Raw genomic sequence first — 22,413 nt, forward strand, 5'->3', positions numbered from 1 at the left:
AACAAAACATATTGTAAAAGCTACAAATGTCATTATTTCTGTAAAATTTTCTTTTGCTGCAGTTTTTCAGTTCTTAAATTCTCTTTGATGTTTTTGCTATATGAAGGATTTGTCAACAGTTATTTTTATCATGCAGGAATCTATTAAAAGATATCAAACTTCCATTGCAACATAGAATATTGATAACTGTGTTCTGCGTATTCATGGTAACGATTGTGAAAACTGGGGAATTTTGAATTTAGTTGATTTATATCAAGTATCGAAATTGAAAAATACATATCGGTGCCATTCTTCAATTTTTCATTAACTTCCTTTTTTTATTGATTTGAACGATATATATTAATCTATATATTTTAAAAGTAACATACACGTATTTTTGTGAAAAAATCGCTTCTCTTTACTTTATAATGCCTCTTATTCAAATGCAAAATCTGCCTTGCTGTTTTATCAAGCATATAGACTATAACAAATACTTTTTTGCTTATATCTGTATAGTCTTCAAAGAACTTAGTCTATTGTGTTTTGTATACATATATGAGCTTATGTGTAGCTCAATGTATGGGGTTTACATACGCCAAAAAATAAATAATAGAAAAATGGTTGCTACAATATAGAAAAAAATCGGCAAAATCAATAGAGAATTATATAAATAAAAATAGACTCAAAAGCAAAGGGATAGAGGCAAGGTGAACCCTTATTTAGATCCTCTTATACACCTAATGCACATCTCTTTTCCTCATCATATGTGTGTGTGAGTTTGTTTCCAATAATACTTTAAGGAAAGAACTAAATGATGTACCACAATGTTTTTCATTTTTAAAATGCAGTTTTTACATGTGCTTGAGACTTAATCTTATTGTTTCGATTTTTAAGCAAAATTTAATTGATTATTGTCCAGGGGCAAATATTTTGTAAAAAGAAATTGAACATCGGATTTCCTAAATACGTGTAGTTCCAGACAATACTTTAGAGAAGTATGTTCTGATTTTCACATTTTATCAGTAAGGCCACTCATGGCTTGTTTTAGTGTTTGACTTTTCCTATAACTACCCTCAATTTGTATGCCTATCTTGACACTGTAAATATTTTCTGATTAAGCACCGTTAAAGTCCATGAAGCAGGACTGTTTTTGCCTAAATAGTTTTTTCTTCTGTTGCTACACTGTTGAATAACCTTGATATAAAAAATCTTTGTTTCACATTCACAATTTAACTTTAAAAACTTGAGTAAAAAAATATCAATTTTAGACTAAAAATATCATACATTTGTTTCCGATTTTACAGTTTGAAAATTTCAACACAATCCTTTTGGTCGAGAAAAAATAACCCACTTGAATTGGCTTATTATTAAACGCTCATGAATAAATATTTTCATTATGATTCAAAAAAGTTCGTTTGATATCATATAGTTTTATTATTTTCACAATTTATATTATGGATTATTGATGTAAAAATAATAAGAACAATAATTGTTTAGTTTTAAATTGTTAATTATTTATAACACTTGTCAGTTGTGATGAATTGAACATTTTAGTTCGTTTATTTGCTGTAATAAGATAAATTTTCCTGGAATGCTTAAAAAAATAAAGAGACAGACTCAAAGTATTAAAACTGCTATGACTTTTGCATTAATATTTAAAGAAAAGTTAAATAGACATCAAAAAGAAATATAATTATTCATTAAACGTCATGTTTTTAATTTCAAAATAATAATTTGATGATCACGAAGCCAATAATAAGAATCTGACATTTGGAAAATAATTTCGAATAGTTGCAATTTTCAAATTTTAATTTATTTTTATCAAACTCTTCACTTATCGAACTTGTTTACATCATTTTAATTTTAATTTTAATTGGGTAAGTCGAGTGACCACCTAGTTAATATGTGTATATTATTTACATGGGTAGAGTTTCTCTAATTTTTCCTTTTCATTATTCAAACCTTCGTTCCTCTTTTAGTACCAGTCTCGCTAACTTTATTTGATCCCATCTCTAAATATCACATTTCAAAAGAATTTGATGTATCACTTTAACCAAGAACTTTCGAACAGAATAGACCTTTTTGTTCCTGCTACAACGCTTGCATGTGACAGTCAAAACCTATTAGTTAAACCGTAGGTTAAATTTTAATTTCTGACAGATATTTCTTTAGAAAATTGGAAAAGGGCGTGACGGTGGATTAGTTTGAACCGATACTATGTCATTAGCCATGTTAATATGACACGGGGAAGATAGTTGTGTCACAATACAAGTAAAGGCTCTGGTCTGACAGTGGCTATGAATGATGGCCATGTCTTCCGGTGCACTTGCGCACAGATGCATTACAGAATTTGTTTAATTCCAAAATTACATGCTGTGATTATAAAGATAAATGACGAGACAAAATATAAATCTTGTTTACTATGTCAATGCAATTTTTCTTAAGCCAATCGATTTTTGTATGTTCGTTTTATCTGGTGATATTTTAGGCTTATAATAATTCCATCGTCAAGCCCTTCTCCAGTTACTGTATTTAGTATTTACAACAATTTCTTTATTTAAAATCCTGATTTTGTCTTTAGCCCACAGACAAATGATTCTGTGCTTTTAATTCGTTTTTCCAAAGTTTGTTTTCCCGATATAGCAGGGCTTAACCTCAAAATACATAATCCGTTCATGATATAGAATCATATTCAAAACAGTGTGGTCCTGGCCAATTATAAAGTCACTGTATAAATAGTCTCTATGTTTTTATCTCAAAACAAGAAAACTGTATTACGGACTCCATGAATCCCAGTTGACAAAAATTATTATTTACGAAGGAAAATATCTCATTAATTTTTCTTCCCAGCTTATTATGTATGTTATGTAAACCTGTCGTACTAGCAGTACGTATATATATATTTAGATGACCAAGACAGCACATGATGGCAATATTTCATTTTCTGTAGTTATAATAACCTATACCAGTAACGTGATATGAAGAAGATATTAATTTCTTTGTATATTTTAAATTATAGATGAACTTGTAAATTTTGTGGTTGAACCCTTTGTTATCTATTTAGTGGTAAATTTTATGTAATTTATCGGTAAGAATGTGTGAGATTTATTAATGCTATACATGTTATTTGTGCATGTGAAAAATTATGAAAGTTGTAATTTTGACTTTTATTTTTTGTTTTGGAATAAATTAATAATAATTAAATGTAAATTTAACTTTGTTGTCATATTTTAGACATATAACAAAAGATACAAGTGCGTGATGACATGATTTATTTCCGAATCTCCAAACCTTTGACCACGCCAAGAATGTTCCTGTTTTAGAGAGACTTACAAAAAAGACAGTGCGGGATTTTCTCGCTGCGTTGAAAATCCATTGGTGGTTTCGGCTGTTGTCTTTTCTTTGGTCGGGTTGTTGTTTTTTGACATATTCCCCATTTTCATTCTAAATTTTGGAATTAGTTTGGTATTTTAACACTTATATTTTAAAAAGAAGATGTGGTATAATTGCAAATGAGACGACTCTCCACAAAAGATCAGACGACACAGAAATTAACAGCTATCACTATAAAAAGGTCACTGTATGTTGGTTTTACAGACACAAACATACATAATGTGGCGGGGTTAAACATGTAATTTACGACGAACCACAATCCAATGCAGTTAGAGAAACTAAAACAGATAATACATTATAGTTTTACTGTGAATGACTAAAATTCAAGATTTTAGACAACTATCACATAGCACCACCTTTTAATTCCAGAAATTAAATTGTACAATGTGAAACAGAGACAGCAACAGCAGAACCGTGGTGAAAAAAATATAGTGATTTCTTAAATATTCATTTACCATCATATCTGGTTGGAGCAGTTTGAATTGATCTTTGCAATTCTAAATCAATCTCGTTACATCGAAGACCAAATGGTGGCCTTCGGCTGTTGTCTGCTCTATCGTCGGGTTGTTGTCTCTATGACACACTCTCAATTTCCATTTTCAATTCTATACATATTTTCTTAGATACTGGACACAGGACTCATAGTCAGAATATATGTTCTGTGTTTCGATAAAAAATCTTTACTGCTAACTACGTTTTTGTACATTTTGATGTCAAAAGTGTTAGTGTTTTTCATTTTTCTTTTTATAGTACATAATGAAGTTCAAAGTTTCTTCATTTCAGGCAAAAAAACTGCTATGGTGCGTATCATTGTGCAATTTAAAGATACATGTATATACACAAACGGATTCCGATTCCATGTTGCAGTCGCTGATCAGTTGAGAAGGAATTGCTTACCCTTCCTTAGCACCCGATTTCATCGCCGGTATGAGTGCATTTGTGTTGCTAAATTGTTGTTTCTCTGTTCTTTTTCTTTTTGTCATAGTTTTTGTGTTTCTTTGACTTGCGTGTTTTTTGTATTGCTCTTAGGTTTTGTGTGAAATTATGATTTCTATCACAATAACGCTACCCATAGATTAAAACAGTGGACAACAATGGAAAAGAGAAAACAATGGTCTTATTTAAAATAAAAACAAAATTGAGAGAAAAACAGTATAGTCGCCAGCAACCAAAACACGCTAAGTAAGTTTAAAAAGCTTTAAAAGTTATCATGACTTAAAGTATTAAATGGTCAGATATGCATATTATCTAAGCTTAATATCAATCACATGACCTTAACAATTGTAAGGTTTCATTTGACATCCTGGCGAATTCACCTGGCAATAGTATTACTATTATTAATCTGATTTCAGGTGATAACCGGAAGTCGTCTGCATTAATCGAAAATTCATTGTCACTCGATTAATTCCCGCTTTAGAAAATACTTCTGACATTGCATACGTCTGGTAGTTGTCAGATTTCTTTTTGCTTCCCTCATTTTTGACAAGTCAAGTCATTTTCGGTTTATGAAACATTGTCGGCAATCTTTGCCCGATATACATCCAGAACTGTAGTGTTTCAATAAGAAGACCATACTTGTTTAATGTATTGTTGAACTCTTGTTTTTACCGTCCTAAATAGACCGACAAAAAATTTACATAAGAGGAATAACAGGAATCACCAACATACTGGACAGTAAAACAGCAAACACCCGACAACTCTATAACAATACAAACGCTGAAAAAAAAGACAAACAACACGTGGTCCTGATAATTTGACTTTGAACATTTTCTTGTGGTGGCGTCCATAAACCGGAAGTAGGTTAGGGCGATAACCTTCGATATTATTTATCGATAAATTTCAAATACATAATTCAGAAGAAAAAATACATGCATGTATAACCATAAGGAGTGAATAGATTTGTAAATTTATCTTTTAGTTTATTTGTTACAATGAAACATTTGACTTATTTGAAACAAAACAAACAATGAAAAACGACAAACATTAAACAACACATGGTCCTGATACCTTGACTTTGTACAAATTCTTGTGGTATATTTGAAACCAGTTGTACGTGCACATAAAATGCAGTAAATAAAGCTGATAACCTTCAATGTCATTCATCGATATATTTCAAATTTATAAATTCAGATCAAATATATATATACATGTATAACCATGAAAGATAAAAGATTTGTAAATTTCTTCGGATCATTTGACACCATGACAGAGTTGTTTGATACAAGTACACGTATACGTGATACATTGGTTGTCAAAATGGAAGGAGAATTACATTTATAAGCACATTGTTTTAAGAATCCAACGATTAAGCAATTATGTAACAGCACAGTTTAAGACAAACTAGAATTACGTGTACTTATATTTAATTTTTTTTTGTCGTAATAACACTTTAAGATAATGGCATTAAATTCATTCATTTCATAAATACATTTGTGTTACACAATAGTTCAAAAGAACTGATCGAATAACACGAGAATTGCACGAACAGTGCAAGTAGTTGACGTATCACAGTCTTACTGTATCTTTTAAAAGGTTAACAAATGTGTCATAGTTCTTAGAAATTGCGAAGCACTGTCTTGAGTGTGTCAAAAGCCTTTTATGGTTAGTTGGTTAACAAATGTGCAGCTATGCATGGATAAGGTCCGACTTTTAAGGTTAAGTGGTAAAGCATGTGGTCGAGAATAGAGTTTGTTTCACAATTTTGGGGTACAAGTGGTTTATAAATGTGTAGTAATGCATGGCATTTTTACTCCCCTTTTCCGAAAGGCAGTTAACAATTGAGTTCTGCGTAGAATAGACTCCACATTTTTGTGGTAAACACTTTGTAGTCGTGTATGGATAATGTCATTTTATAGTAAAGTGGTTCATGTATGTATTTGCCTCATTTTTGTGGTTATAGGTTAACAGCAAAAGGGAGAAGATACCTAAACTTGATCACTGAAATTTTCCGCGATTATCTAAGTGTTCGTGACAGAGCAACACGCAGCGAGTTAAGAAGATACAATGCAAGGAACAACCGCAACCCATAATTCGAATAACAGAGACGACATCATGGCTCAATGATGTTCGCTACTCTGTTTTAAAATATTGTTATTATAAATTGAGAGTATATTAATAAAAAACGCAAGAAAAATGAAATGTCAGCGTGGTTGTTTTCGAGATACAAGCCATTGGCGGGAAATGATTCTCTCTATATTTTTCAATCATTCAACATTGGCACCGTTTTTCTTTCAAAACCAATTAAGAAATACGAGGATTATAATTATGTATATAAAATGTTTATGTAATAAAACTATGAAAAGACAAGTTTTGGTTAGTGCGTATATTTTTTAATTTTTTAATGACACTACATTCAACAGAACATTTAAAAACAATAGGAATTGACCATAACGAACTTCATCAAAACATGAATACGAGCTACGGTGCTCCAGAAGGATCAACAGTTCCTGCTCCAGTGATGACACACGTCGTGTTACTTCTGTTTATATACATTGATACGTCTTATTGTATATATGTGTAGAGCATGTAAATGCCTCTAACAATAATACATTTCAAATATTCCTAAATTGTTTTATTTACTGTTCACATATTCCTAGAACCAGCGACACAATTTCAGTTCCGCATATATCCATAAAACGCTACCATGCAGACTTTTGATAGTTTTAGAATAAACAAGGATTTGTATAGTATCTTATTTACAAATCCTTGGAATAAAACACTAGCTGTTCCCAGAACAAAGCATAGACTGGCTAAACTACCATAAAAAACAACACAAACATAGAAGAACAAAAAAGGATAATTTATATTTCGAAGACTAAAGCAGACGCAACATATAACCCTTTAAAGGAAGCTAGCTGTTGACTTGGTTGCTCCGGAAGGGTAATCAGTCACTACTCTTTAAGATGTACCTGCCGTGTAAAGGTAGTAATACACAGTTAGAAGTTTAGTTTCGCATTATATGGCCATGGTGAATTTTTAAATATGATTTTTAGATAGTTGAAGAATAAAATGTTCATGGATATATGTGGATACATAACACAAATATTAAGCCTTATTTGTTAGAAAGGAACGGAAAGAGGGTGTTTAAAAATGATGAGTGTCAATTTTAAGTTTGACTCTGTGTATTGCTACCTGAACAATCGCTGAAATTCCGGAATATTGGTAATAAATGATAAAAAGATACGAAAGTGGCTACGACAAGTAGAACCTGTACCATTGGTCATACAAGTACACATATATTCTAGGAGTTCTAACTTAAATGTTCAATTAATAAATGTTGTAATATCGAAACATCCTCATGACGACTAAATGAATGCTTTCTTTACTTTTGATGTTGCAAACGTTTAAGATTGATTTCTAAACGACTTTTAACGTTTGTTCTCTTTAACCGACTTTCATATAAAAAATTTACAGCTTCATGCAAATGTAAAATACAAATAATAAAAGATTTGCAAGCATATAAATATCATATTTGATGTATGACCCCTTAAGGTCAACCAATGCCTATGCATCTCTATGTTCGAGGTATAAGCAAACACGGAAATAAGACAAAAATACTGACAAGGTAAACATCATAAATAACTTAAATAAGGAAAGAAGCACAGGAATTTAAAAAAAAAGCAGGTTTGTATAATAGTAATGCAAAAAGCAATGAAACAGACCAGAACAGGGGAAGAAATTTTAACTGGGAGACAGCATTAACTACACAATCACATGGTTGCCCCCAACTTTAGGAATTGATAATTTATAATCTCTAAATAAGCCAATAAAAGTTCTGGCTTTATTGGGAAGAGATTACCATAGATCTAAAATTTACTTTAACCATAAGTTTAGGTTCTAGGTCTAGATACCTCATCAGTGTTCACATATCTGAAATTATATGAACTGGGCTATTTTTTTATAACAAAACCAGATCTTGAATGAACAAAGGACATTTTTTATTAATTATTTTCAAGGTCTCCGATGCAATTATGATACGTTTGCTAGAACGTAACAATCACTTACCGTTTAGCGTATACATTTTAATTAGATAATATAAGAAAAATACTAGCATCAAATCGAGATTATCAAAAATATTGAACACCACATCTGTTACTATGAGAACTCAAATCAGCATTAGACTGTCGAGTAATTATTTCGTGGTGTACATGTACTATCATTTTGAAGTAAAATTATATAAATCTCGGTCAATATAAATATAAAACTAGATATCTTGAGAAAAAAATCTGCAAACTGGTGCTAGGGGCTCTTGAACTTGTAGCGAGGTGTTTGGTTTTTGCTCCTTGTTGGATACCCCCAAAACACAACGTTGATTTAAATACAGAAGTAAAAGCCCGTTCCTTTGCTCTTAGTCTGTTAAGTGCAAGGGAGGTACAATTCTGGTACTGTTCAATAATGGTACTAAAATAATACCATAGCATTATATATAGTTTGTACTACTGAACCATCAATGCTTTGTCATTTCGGTCACGAGTCATTTTCGGAGATGCTGAGATCACGTGCTGATCAGTCTAGTGTTCTTTGTTGTTCGTTGTGAACTATTGATTGTCTTTTAGTCTTCCTCTTTTTTAAGTCATGGCGTTGTCAGTTTATTTTCGACTTTTGAGTTTGAACGTTCCTCTAGTATCTTTCGTCTATCTTCAACAGTACTGTTTATTTATAGTAGTCAATAGGTACAAATGCAAAAGAGGCTGTATGTTACATACCATTAGCAAATAGCTAAACAATATTCAATAGTAGATTTCAAAATGATATTTTTCTGAAAATGTTAGATACTCTTAACGACACTTTATTTTGTTATAGTCTAAATATAAATCTTTAAATTTGAAACTTTAAAGTTTCTGTTATATCAATTTGACTTGGTAACATATTTTAAACCATAAAAAGCATTTTTGCAATATGCCCAGAAATATACTCAAAAGAACTCACTCGATCTACTTTAAACAACGCAGAAATGTAATTGAATCACTGTAATGATCACTGTAATGTAATTGAACCACTGTAATGAAATTGAATCATTGTAATGAAATTGAATCATTGTAATGAAATTGAATCATTTTTATGAAATTGGATCATTGTAATGAAATTGAATCAATGTAATGTAGTTGAATCATTGTAATGTAATTAAATCACTGTAATGTAATTGATCTTTGAGAATCGGATGAGGCAGAGTCTGGTTTCTTTAGAGTGCACTGCACAATATGACCAAAGTTCTTCAGAAGGAGGACACGGATCTTTCAATACTGCTTTTATACCATTATTAAATGTTTTACCAGATAACACGTTTAAGATCTTATAATTTTGGACTGGAAACTCTATTTTTTGCCTGCACATTTGCTACAGAATGGTCAAACATCAATCTTCAAAGTGCTTCACAAACGTTTTGATTTCCTTTCTGCAACAAAGTTTGTTAAAAGGATTAACCAAGATCACTTCAAAAGATGTTATTCAGGTTCTGTTTACTTGTGAAAATAACAACCTTCTCGGCAAGAATGATACAATCATATATTGTATATTTCCTCTGCTAAAGTGATGTAAATTTCCAGACGTTTGTCGTTGATTGACAGGGCTGAAGAGTTGTATAAGGATCATCTCTCACAAAAATATATTGTTTATTTTCAGTAAGTTTCAATATCGTATTTCTGCTTATGTCTTTGGCATTTTTTCTGTAATCTAAACATATTTTTTGCCGTTTTCCTTCCCTGATTTATGTCAAGATATTATCTTCAGACAAGTTCATATAATTTACATATGTTCGAATGTTATACATGAAAATTGATAAATTCCAAACATTTAGCGTTATGAGGGCTATGTTTTCTTTGCAATTTGTTTCAATATTGCAAAGTTTTTGTAGCTGTTAAGTATTTTACCATTTTCGATGTATTGTTTAGTACGCCCAAGGCAAATACTACCAATAACCTTGGAAATAGATGTCTGAAATCAATTTCAGTATGCTAGACACGTGTTAATGGAAACAAATTCTTCAGACAATCCGAGATCAAAAGTTTGGATGGCCAAATACATGTAACAAATACCGACAAATTAAAAGTCCTGCCTCAGCGATACTGTCATACAACTGCCTAGGGTTACTGACATTAATGAATTTATATTTGTAGTATCAAGCACAGGTGAAAGTTTCCAAGAATCTTATCAATTACAAAAGGACCTGAGTCTAGGTGTACAAAGAACCTGAGTCTAGGTGTACAAAAAACCTGAGTCTAGGTGTACAAAGAACCTGAGTCTAGGTGTACAAAAAACCTGAGTCTAGGTGTACAAAGAACCTGAGTCTAGGTGTACAAAGAACCTGAGTCTAGGTGTACATAGAACCTGAGTATAGGTGTACTGAGAACCTGAGTCTAGGTGTACAAAGAACCTGAGTCTAGGTGTACATAGAACCTGAGTCTAGGTGTACAAAGAACCTGAGTCTAGGTGTACAAAGAACCTGAGTCTAGGTGTACAAAGAACCTGAGTCTAGGTGTACAAAGAACCTGAGTCTAGGTGTACAAAGAACCTGAGTCTAGGTGTACATAGAACCCGAGTCTATGTGTACAAAGAACCGGAGTCTAGGTGTACAAAGACGTTTAAGATAGACGAAACCCACAGTAGCGCAGATTGAGAACTTATACCCCGTATACATTCAATTTCATTTAATTCAAGAATGCACTTTTATAATTTATCTTTGTAGAATGACAAGCTTGGAGTTGTTACCTTTCATGAGACAACAACCGAACTACATAATTCCCGGCCCATAATTCCATATAAGTATACATTTGCGTTTATAGTTATTACGTCCATCATCACTAAACTAGTAAAAATATTTGTTTAGGGGCCACCTGGAGGACTCCTCTGGGTGTGGGAGTTTCTCGCTGCATTGAAGACCCATTGATGGCCTTCGGCTGTTGTCTGCTCTATTGTCCGGTTGTTGTCTCTTTGAAACATTCCCCATTTCCATTTTCAATTTTATTTTTAGTAAATTTCAATGTTTGATAAGTTAGTGTTGTTAAAGGTTGGTGTTTAATGGCCCTTTCAGGGACCCTTGCTTTAACTTGGTGGCCAGTTATATACAAAGGAAGTCGACAGAGCAATGAGAACCATGGTCTTCCGTTATGTGTCAATACATTGTGCTGTAACATCTTAGTAATGACTATTATCAACAGGAGCAGATATAGGCGAGGCCGCCCTTTAAAAGAAAACACAAAAATACATAATAAGGTAAAATTACAGCAACTGGTGTGTCAAAGAAAGTCATTCGTTAACTTCAAATCATGAGTCCGCGTTTGATCAACAGAAATATAGAACATACGCTAGGCTTTTTCATTATTTGTCACTTTAACTTGAAACAAAAACAAAAATACGTATTGCTTCACTTTTGTTAATGCTTTACGACTGTAATGTTGTTTTGCAAACGTCTTCATAGATTCTTACTTTTAATTTAAGTTTAAATCAATGATTCTATAACAAAAAAAAGTTAAACTTTTACGTTTTTTTCGTTTTCACTAAATAAAAAAACCTCTTGCTTCACATTTATTTATTTTGTACAACTGTAAGAAAACTTCCCGTAGTAAACAGCTTCCGAAGTTGGATGCTGTTTCGGATCTGCTTTTATTATAGTTTGCATAATTTCATACTACAGTTTAATTAAGATACTTGAAATAAATTTGACAAACGACTAATCGTTTTATAACACGTATTACATGTCTGATTAATGCGATTGGGTATAAGATAAACAAGATACGGTATGAACTTGTTAGCGTGTTATCCAACTAAAAATCTACAAGTAAACTTGACTTATCTCCCTTTGAATAAAAAAAGTCTGTTTATTTTCTTTACTTAAATTTCACTACTTCTTAAAATTAAAGTTTAATGGCTTAGATTAGAGTTGTATCAGAAAGCGAAATCAGATGAAAGATTCGCTTTTATTTCGTATCCCATATTTAATATATCAATTTTCACGTGCTCTCACCAAATACCACAAAGATGATTTGGAATATCAGTTAAATCTCAGTGCGTGACAAGATCAGAAAATTGATACACAACGAAAATATAAGATATGTCATGTTCTGAAACTATATCGACAACACATGTTAAACATGCTTCTTTTATTCGATAAAACTGTTACTGGTCTGTGGCTTGAAAGACTAGTAGAGATTTCACTTGAATTGATTTCCAAATGTCGTTGTTTAAATTCCTTGAAAAATAGGCGGACAGATTATTCTTTGTTTTTTCAGTAACCCAAAACTGCAAATGAAAAACAAACATAAATTTCTTACATTTTGTTTTATAATCGGTGCCGTTTATCTTTGTGGAAAAGGATCTAATGAATATTCAGCAATTTTGAAATATAATCATTATATACATGTGTGCAATTTCATTAGGTTGTTTTAAAATTTATCTAAAACTATAAAATATTCAAGAAATATGCAAAGTATATTTACATTTGAGTAATCCCATTATGTTCATGATGTTGATGTAGAACGTTATCTCAAACTATTACCTATCTTAGTCTGTTATACGTGTAGGATGGCACTAAAATCAATACGTCGATGAAACAAGCAGTTAAAACGAAAACTAAGCTGCATGAGCAAGGTCAAATCCAATAAAAATAAGGAACTGTCAGATCCAAATTAAATATATAAAAAAAAATATATAATCGGTTAAGAATATTCATATTCAGCAAATGATAATAATATGTGAAAACAGGATACAAGATAAAAATATGTCTCCAATTATCTTCCGAGAATCCTCTACAAACTTGTATATGAGTGAGGTATATAATTATTCCGTATCGAAAAAGAAATAAAATAACAAAACATATCAAACTCCAAGGACAAATCAAAACGGAAGGAAAGTCGAATGGTCATTCACGAATAGTGAACAACTGTCATATTCCTAACTGGGAACTGACATTTTCTCATGGAGAAATTGGTGGATTAAATCTCGCTTGCACAACAATTTCATTTAACTCAAATTATAGTCAGTAGTAACACACACACATATATATATATATGTAACATATGGCCACCGAAAGCTCTTTTTTTTTGAGAGCCCAGGTGGTCGTGTGGTCTAGCGGGACGGCTGCAGTGCAGGCGATTTGGTGTCACGATATCACAGTAGCATGGGTTCGAATCCCGGCGAGGGAAGAACCAAAAATTTGCGAAAGCAAATTTACAGATCTAACATTGTTGGGTTGATGTTTAGACGAGTTGTATATATATATATATATGTGCAGGCGATTTGGTGTCACGATATCACAGTAGCATGGGTTCGAATCCCGGCGAGGGAAGAACCAAAAATTTGCGAAAGCAAATTTACAGATCTACCATTGTTGGGTTGATGTTTAGACGAGTTGTATATATTCGCCGGGATTCGAACCCATGCTACTGTGATATCGTGACACCAAATCGCCTGCACATATATATATATATACAACTCGTCTTTAGATATTGCCATGCTGAGTATACTGGATTCAATGTTCAATTCTTTGACATTAAAGTAATTTTGAAGTTTTCCGTTTGAACTAAGTACATGCATGATATGAGTGTTTCTATCTTACGTTATCCACGAGTTTCGGCAAATGTTTAAAATGTCAGTTGGCAAAAATGTCCTATAATAAGAATTTATTTTAGGATGACCATCATATACCCAACTCCGTTGTCCTTCGTTGTTTAACTTTATTATTCTCCCTCTTGAACTGTCATAATAAAAATCAACAACAAAAATGTTACCCTGCGAATCTAACTATCAATTCGAACAGGTTTCTTTTCAGATTATCAAAGCGAAATACTTTCAGAACTTCGCCGCTCATCGTCCATTTTTCTAGTTGATGTTCGCCATCTGCTTCGATAGTTCCGACTAGAATATGATGATCTGCAGTTATGTGAAGTGCACCAGGTGCCTTCGGTGACATTTCTTTAAACTCTCTTAACATTTTTTCTAGATTTAGAAAGAACAACAATTTTGCGTTCTTTTACCGAGGATGAGAGCAATGTTCCATTAGGTAAAATAGCTAGGCCATCAGAAGCCAGCTTCCTCGTGAAATTGTTTCTAACCCTATCCATGTCAGTGTCCAGTTGTTGTATGTTCACTAAGGCATCGGTTAGAACGTTTCCGACAACACTTTTACAGTATTGAAAAAAAGAACCATCATTACTTGGATCCAAGGAAAATATTTCATAGACCTCAGTTTCGTAAATTTTCACGACCTCGAGTTTTATTTCCTTCGTTATATCTTGTTTAGGGATACCATTCTCTTGAATTGATCCTATAGTATTTTTCAGACTTTCTGATCTCGTTCCTTTGACAAATACTGAGGACGACAGTGGAATGAAGATTTCTTCTTCAGTAATTTTTTAAAATATTTTTTAGCAGAATCTGCTATTTTTAGAATTGCCTTTGTGTCTGGTTTTTTTTTCACATTCTCGAATTTCTCGATTTTTTTCATTCATCTGTGATTTTCTTTCAATAAGTTTCTTTTTCTCTTGTAAAATACACAGTTTATTTGTTTTTAACCTGTCATCGAGGTCAACAAGAAGTTCATTTATGTGTTTTGCTACTTCATTTTTCATGAATTTTTCATGGTCCTTTATTAGTTTCTTTGTTTCGTCGTATTTTTCGTTACGAAGTATAATAACTGCTTTATCCAATCGAAAGTCATTATCGTCATCTTCCGGCAAAATAATAGTCCAATATCTTTGTTCATAATCTTTTATCTCCATTTTTTTTTCTTCCACAATTTTTTTAATTTCTTCTAAGTCATGTTTCTTATGGTTTTGAGACAAGCAGACATGGCATGCTAATTGTCCACAGTCCCTGCAATATACACAGTACGTCTGATGTTTGTGTGTTTTACATCCCATGATTTTTGATCCTGCTTTCGGTTTTCGGAAAATATCTTGATTTCCAATGACCTTCAAATTAATGACAGAATGTTCAATTTGTGTTTTCACCTTTGAGTGAATTTACTTGCATCTGTCACATAGTAGAAAATCGCAATCAAGACATATCCAATTAATTTTTGTCGCCTCATCACAGAGCACGTAACTGGAAGCTGGGCCTTCTGAACTAAAGAAGCACATGCCATTTTTTTGGCTAATTCAGGCTATTTCACGTTTACCTTTCATCCTCTTAAACATGACTGAATTATACTATTTACCGCTATATGTTGTGTTTGTTTTTCTTGTAACATACTCAATTGTAATACTAAAGGTAGACTAAAGAATTTTATAGTATTTGTATACACAATTGGATAGATAACATACACTGATATTATATGTACATGTATGCAATCATATTTTACATATTTATCTCGTTTTATTTGTACGGAAGCCGGTTGGTGTCAGGTTCGAGTTTTACCTAACACCAACCGGCTATTTTTAAGTAAAAATAAAACTCCACCCTGACACCAACCGGCTTCCATATTATTGTCATCTGGTTAGCTATCCAATTTCATAATGCGCAAGGTCACAAGCGAAGCGAACAGGCTAATTCGGTCTTGTGAGCATTCTGAGTAGGTTTACCTTCTGAGAATCCGTATTACACAAACATGGCATGCACTGTATATATGTCTTACATATATTTATTGGAACATTTGACCTCTGAGGTGTTGAATTTGAGGATTTTTAAAACATATCATGGCCTGTTAAGAGATGAAAACTTTGACCGAAACAAAATGAAAATTTAAATTTTGGAAAACAAAATGCAGGAAATGATTTAGCACAACAGTGGAAATATTTTTTTGGTGATGATATCGTGAAAAAAATCATGCTTAGCAACAGATGGAAATGCATATTCAGTCTGCAAGGAAATCCTCCTGCATCCCCTCTCCCAGAATACAAAAATGGACAGACCTTAAGAGACTAGAGTGCACGTTTGTTAGCCATCCTAGTTCTTAATGTTACTCTTAGCCAAATAGTAACAGTACATATATAAAAAATGACGATGTAGATCATTTTCATATTTTTTCTATTAAATGTAAAAGCATGTGAACACACCCTCTCCGTAGATTATACAGTATGAATAGACAATGAAGTACTTTTTAACAAAGTCAACAGACATCGTAGATTACACAGTTGTGTGAATAGACAATGAAGTACTTTTTAACAAAGTCAACAGACATCGTAGATTACACAGTTGTGTGAATAGACAATGAAGTACTTTTCAACAAAGTCAACAGACATCGTAGATTACACAGTTGTGTGAATAGACAATGAAGTACTTTTCAACAAAGTCAACAGACATCGTAGATTACACAGTTGTGTGAGTAGACAATGAAGTACTTTTCAACAAAGTCAACAGACATCGTAGATTACACAGTTGTGTGAGTAGACAATGAAGTACTTTTCAACAAAGTCAACAGACATCGTAGATTACACAGTAGTGTGAATAAACAATGAAGTACAATTCAACAAAGTCAACAGACATCGTAGATTACACAGTTGTGTGAATAGACAATGAAGTACTTTTCAACAAAGTCAACAGACATCGTAGATTACACAGTTGTGTGAATAGACAATGAAGTACTTTTCAACAAAGGCAACAGACATCGTAGATTACACAGTAGTGTGAATAAACAATGAAGTACTTTTCAACAAAGTCAACAGACATCGTAGATTACACAGTTGTGTGAATAGACAATGAAGTACTTTTCAACAAAGTCAACAGACATCTCAACGGAGCCAGTAATCAGTTTCACAAAAATCTAACAAACTTGTTAAGGTGATCGTAATTATATACCGAATTGTTCATGATTACAACTTGTTAAGTTGATCGTAAGTATATACTGAATTGTTCATGACTTGCGATCAACGTTGTAAGATATATTTGTGAATCGGATCACTGTGAAGTAATACAGACAAACAGACAGACGGGTGAAGACTAAAATGGTTTATTACCTCTATCGAAGTGCGGCAGGAGGGTAGATGAAAGGAAAAAGGGGTGAATGCATATTATTAGACGGCAGATAGGTATAATCGAAATACAGCACAACAGGTGACTACAAAAGACTATGATAATAGGATACAAAATTGAATATGTCTCCAATTATCTTTTAGAATCTTCCTAAACTTCTATATGAGTGCGGTATACAAGTATTCCGTTTAAAAAAAGAAAGCAAATAACAAAACATATCGAACTTCAAGCATAATACAAAACGGAAAGTCAAATGACAAAATCAAAGCTCAAACACATCGCACATCATTTATTTGTGTTAAGATTTGTTGATCTTTCTTCGACTTTACGAGTTTTGATTTTAAGTTCGATTCTCCCTTTCGTATGTTCCGCCTCTTGGGTTATAAACTAGAAGATATAAGTGGTTCACGAACACTACAAGGGAGCATAATTTGAGCTTGTATGACGTACGCATATAGAATCGAACAAATAAATATTATATTTCGTAACGTTTATGTTATAAAATCAAATTTAAAGCAAAATCCATAAAAAAAAGAAATATGTTTTTAGTCTTTCAATTTAGCATTCTTTTAGTTTGAGAACATACAGTTTAGCTTTCTTGCTTCTTGAAATCATTTCCTCTTGCGTGACTCCTTCTCCAAAGATCACGTGACCGTCCTTAGATATTGCCATGCTGAGTATACTGGATTCAATGTTCAATTCTTTGACATTAAAGTAATTTTGAAGTTTTCCGTTTGAACTAAGTACATGGATGGTATGCGTGTTTCTATCATACGTTATCCACGAGTTTAGGCAAATGTTTAAAATGTCAGTTGGCAAAAATGTCCTATAATAAGAATTTATTTTTGGATGACCATCATAAACCCACATCCGTTGTCCTTCGTTGTTTAACTTTATTATTCTCCCTCTTGAACTATCATACTCAAAATCAACAACAAAAATGTTACCATGCGAATCTGTGTTCAGCTTAACTATCAATTCGAACAGTTTTCTTTTCAGATTGTCAAAGCGAAATACTTTCAGAACTTCGCCATCCATCGTCCATTTTTCTAGTTGATGTTCGCCATCTGCTTCAATAGTCCCGATTAGAATATGATGATCTGCAGTTATGTGAAGTGCACCAGGTGCCTTTGGTGCCATATTTTTAAACTCTCTTACCTGTCTTCCAAATTTGGAAAGAACAAAAATTTTGTGTTCTTTTATTGAGGGAGAGAGCAATGTTCCATTAGGTAAAATAGCTAGGCCATCAGAAGACAGCTTCCTCGTGAAATTGTTTCTAATCCTATCTTTTTTAGTGTCCAGTTGGTGTATGTTCACTAAGGTGTCGGTTAGAACGTTTCTGACATCACTTTTACAGTAAAGAAAAAAAGAACCATCATTACTTGGATCCAAAGAAAATATTTCATAGACATCAGTTTTGTAAACTTTCACGACCTCGAGTTTTATTTCATTCGTTACATCTTGTTTAGGGATATACTCCTCTTGAATTGATCCTAGTATCATAGTTTTTACACTTTCTGGGAATATTCCTTCGTCAAACATCGAGGACGACAATGGAATTGTGATTTCTTCTTCAGTAAGCTTTTGAAAATATTTTTCAGCAGAATCTGCTATTTTTAGAATTGCCTTTATGTCTGTTTTTTTCTCACATTCTCGAATTTCTCGAATTTTTTCATTCATCTGTGATTTCCTTTCATCAAGTTTCGTTTTCTCTTGTGAAATTGAAAGTTTAGTTGTTTTTAACCTGTCATCGAGGTCAACAAGAAGTTCATGTATGTGTTTTGTTACTTCATTTTTCATAAATTGTTCATAATCTTTTACTTTATTCTTTGTATCCTCGTATCTTTCTTCATGAATTAGAACCGCTTTGTCCAAGATAAAGTCATTATATTCATCTTTCTTCAAAATAATAGTGATATATTTTTGTTCGTAATCTTTCATCTCCTTCATTTTTTCTTCCACAATAGTTCTTATTTCTTCTAAGTCATGTTTCTTATGGTTTTGAGACAAGCAGACTGGGCATGCTAATTGTTCGCAGTCCCTGCAATAAACACAGTACGTCTGTTGTTCATGTGTTTCACATCGAATGACTTTTAACCTTGCTTCTGGTTTTCGATAAGTGTCTTGCTGCCCGATGTCCTTCAAATTAATGACAGAATGTTCAAGTTGTGTTTTTACCTTTGAGTGAATTGACTTGCACCTGTCACATAGTAGAGAATCACATTCAATGCATTTCCAATTTATTTTGGTCTCTTCGTCACATAGTTGGCAAGTAACTGGAAGCTGGGCCTTCTTTTCTAATAAAGCACTGGCCATTATTTGGCTAATTCAAGCTATTTCAAGTTTGACTTTCATCCTCTTAAAACATGACTGAAATAATTTATTTACTGCTATCTGTTGTGTTCGATTTTGTGAAGTACAAATAGATATAATTGTAATATCTGGGGTAGATAAAAGAATCCGATAGTATTTGTATACACCATTGAATAAATAACATACACTGATATTAATATATGTACATGTATGCAAACATATTTTACATATTTGCATCATTTTATTTGTCATTTAAATTGGTAACTTATCATAATACACAATGCTCATGGTCCCGAGTGAAGCGAACGAGCTTATCTAGTCTTGTGAGCATCATGCGATGTTAATTTTCTGAGAAGCACAGTATATGGAACATTTGATTTTCGGTGTGGGGGAATAGCAGGTAGATTTTTTAAATAAATATCCTGGACTGGTAAGAGCTGAAAATTAAAAAAACACAATTTGTGCAAAACAGGATGAAAATTGGTACTCCGCAATACGAAGTTCAGGAACAAATTATGTACAGAAATAGAAAACAAAATCGTGCGGTAATATCGCGAAAAGTAGGCATGCTAAGTAATAGATGGAAATGAAAAATGAAAAATATTTAGTCTGCAAGAAAATACTCCCGTCCCCTCTCTCCCAGAATACGAAATGGACGTTTCTTTAGAGCCCTAGTCTATTAGCCATCATTGTTATTAATGTAATTAATGTTACTCTTAGCCATAAATGACGATGAAGATTATCCTCATATGATGACAAACAATTTTACTAAATATGACAGCTTTTGAACAATAGATTGTCTGCCAGTAGTCAGATACTTTGTTTAAACTTTGTGTAACTCTAAAAATGTCGAAGTCGGACATGTACAAAACTTGTTAAAAGTATTTTTCGAGTTGTCGTTCTTTGAATACTTATTGTCATACATTTAGATATCTGGTGGTGTTTTTGATAGTGTTACTTAAAGTCTTTGATTGCTGTTGTATTTACCGATACTCTTTTATATCCTCCTGATCTAAGATCGAAACAAATTTTAAAGAATAGTATGATAAAAGAAAGGCAAATAATCGCACAAAAACGAATATAAAAAGGTCAAAATAAGAGATCTAAGAATTTTGGATCTCAAAATGGGATTACAATTAATTCCTCGATATATTTTTCAATTGTTTTTTTTTATTTAATAAAAGTCCAAAAGAACCGGGCCAGAATTATAATCCGATTAATTTTTTATTGAAAATAAACGCAGCTGTCTCTCCATGCTCCTTTCCATCCGCTTGTGATGAAAGTATAATACTTGGCAGCATGAACCGGACAGAAAAATACCGCGGGCGATAAAGAAATAAATATTTTCTTTGAATTCAAGGGACCATAATCCAGTGGATTTATTTAGGGAATGGGTGATGCGAAGGACAAGCAAATATTTCAAAAAATAATAATCGTTTTACTTGAACTCTTAAATTAGCTAGATTTAGTAAGTAGAATATTTATTATAGTGACTTGCGTAATTACATTAATGTGTCAATTAACATAATTTAACATAATATACACATATATATCCGACCCAATGGGTCTATAAGTCACCTAAATAGTAAAGTTCATATTCGATCTGTGTCACATATTTGATAATAAGTCCCAAGTCTCAATATTCGATTTATCTAACCAGAAAATATATTGAATAAATAAGGATATATGTTTATAAATAAAGTTTTAGATAACAAATCAAACTTTTCCAAATACAACTTGACGTCGTTTCTTTAAAAGCGGGAGGTTTGGTATGCCACAAAACCAGGTTCAACACACCATTTTTTTTTATTAAAATGTCCTGTACCAAGTCAGGAAAATGGTCATTGTTATATTATAGTTCGTTTCTACATGTGTGTTACATTTTAATGTTGTGTTTCTAGTGTGTCGTACGGTTGTTCTCTTCCTATATTTGATGTGTTTCCCTGAGTTTTAGTTTGTTACCCGGATTTATTTTTTTTCTTAATTTATTTATGAATTTCGAACAACGGTATACTACTGTTGCCTTTATTTACTATAATATATATTTCAACAAAGTTTGGATCGTCTTCATCTTTCTCAAACCGATCAGTAGAGCATCCTGCATAAACTCTTCAATTGTTCTATTTCGTGTTATGCAAAATTTATGAGGCCATTGTCAATTAACTGTGCAGGATTAAATCAACCATATCATTCTATATTTTACCAGTATGATTTTATAAGACCGGATATTTTAATAGCCAAGTTTCGTTTTGATCCATTTAATCTTTATTTTTCACTATTTTGCTCATTAACCATGAAGTGACCATCTCCGGGATGTTAGTTACATGACGGAATAAACTGTATAAACTATAGACTAACTCATCTTCGCTGGCCAAGGGTTGCAATTCAGTCCAATTTCTTCTCGAAACTAGATTGAAACCCAGGGCAAGCGAAGATACGACTAGCTCGATTCGGATATATCATTAGCCTTTGACAATCTGCATGGTGTATATTTTAATAAAAAAATAAAGATTTGTTAGTTTTATCAAAAGCTGACACACTAAATTATAAGCTCATAATTTTCATATTTCAAATAATTTGGCCTCGAGCTTCACTGAAGAGACATGTATTGTGGAAATGTGCATCGTGTAACTGTTTGATGAAATGTCTTCACAAAATATGTATGTATCACACATTTTATAAAAAAAAGAAAAAGCATGAATCATTTTTTTTTTATTTAGTACATATGAAACCATGCATATGCTTAGCTGTATATACCCTTTGTCCTTTTTTATCATCAATTAATGAGTTTCAATAATGCAGAACAAAACTCACAACAATAGT

At 32.4% G+C, this 22,413-nt stretch overlaps 2 protein-coding genes across 2 annotated transcripts; both read right to left on the reverse strand.

Annotated features, from left to right (window-relative positions):
* Positions 1-14,732: 14,732 nt before the first annotated feature.
* Positions 14,733-15,227, reverse strand: LOC134706164 (tripartite motif-containing protein 29-like). Its single transcript, XM_063564872.1, has one exon. The coding sequence runs from the start codon at positions 15,225-15,227 to the stop codon at positions 14,733-14,735; it is 495 nt and encodes a 164-aa protein (XP_063420942.1).
* Positions 15,228-17,835: 2,608 nt separating this feature from the next.
* Positions 17,836-19,593, reverse strand: LOC134706165 (uncharacterized). Its single transcript, XM_063564873.1, has one exon. The coding sequence runs from the start codon at positions 19,591-19,593 to the stop codon at positions 17,836-17,838; it is 1,758 nt and encodes a 585-aa protein (XP_063420943.1).
* Positions 19,594-22,413: the final 2,820 nt, after the last annotated feature.

The sequence above is a fragment of the Mytilus trossulus genome, chromosome 2 (genome assembly GCF_036588685.1).
Source record: "Mytilus trossulus isolate FHL-02 chromosome 2, PNRI_Mtr1.1.1.hap1, whole genome shotgun sequence".
NCBI classification, from domain to species: Eukaryota; Metazoa; Mollusca; class Bivalvia; order Mytilida; family Mytilidae; genus Mytilus; species Mytilus trossulus.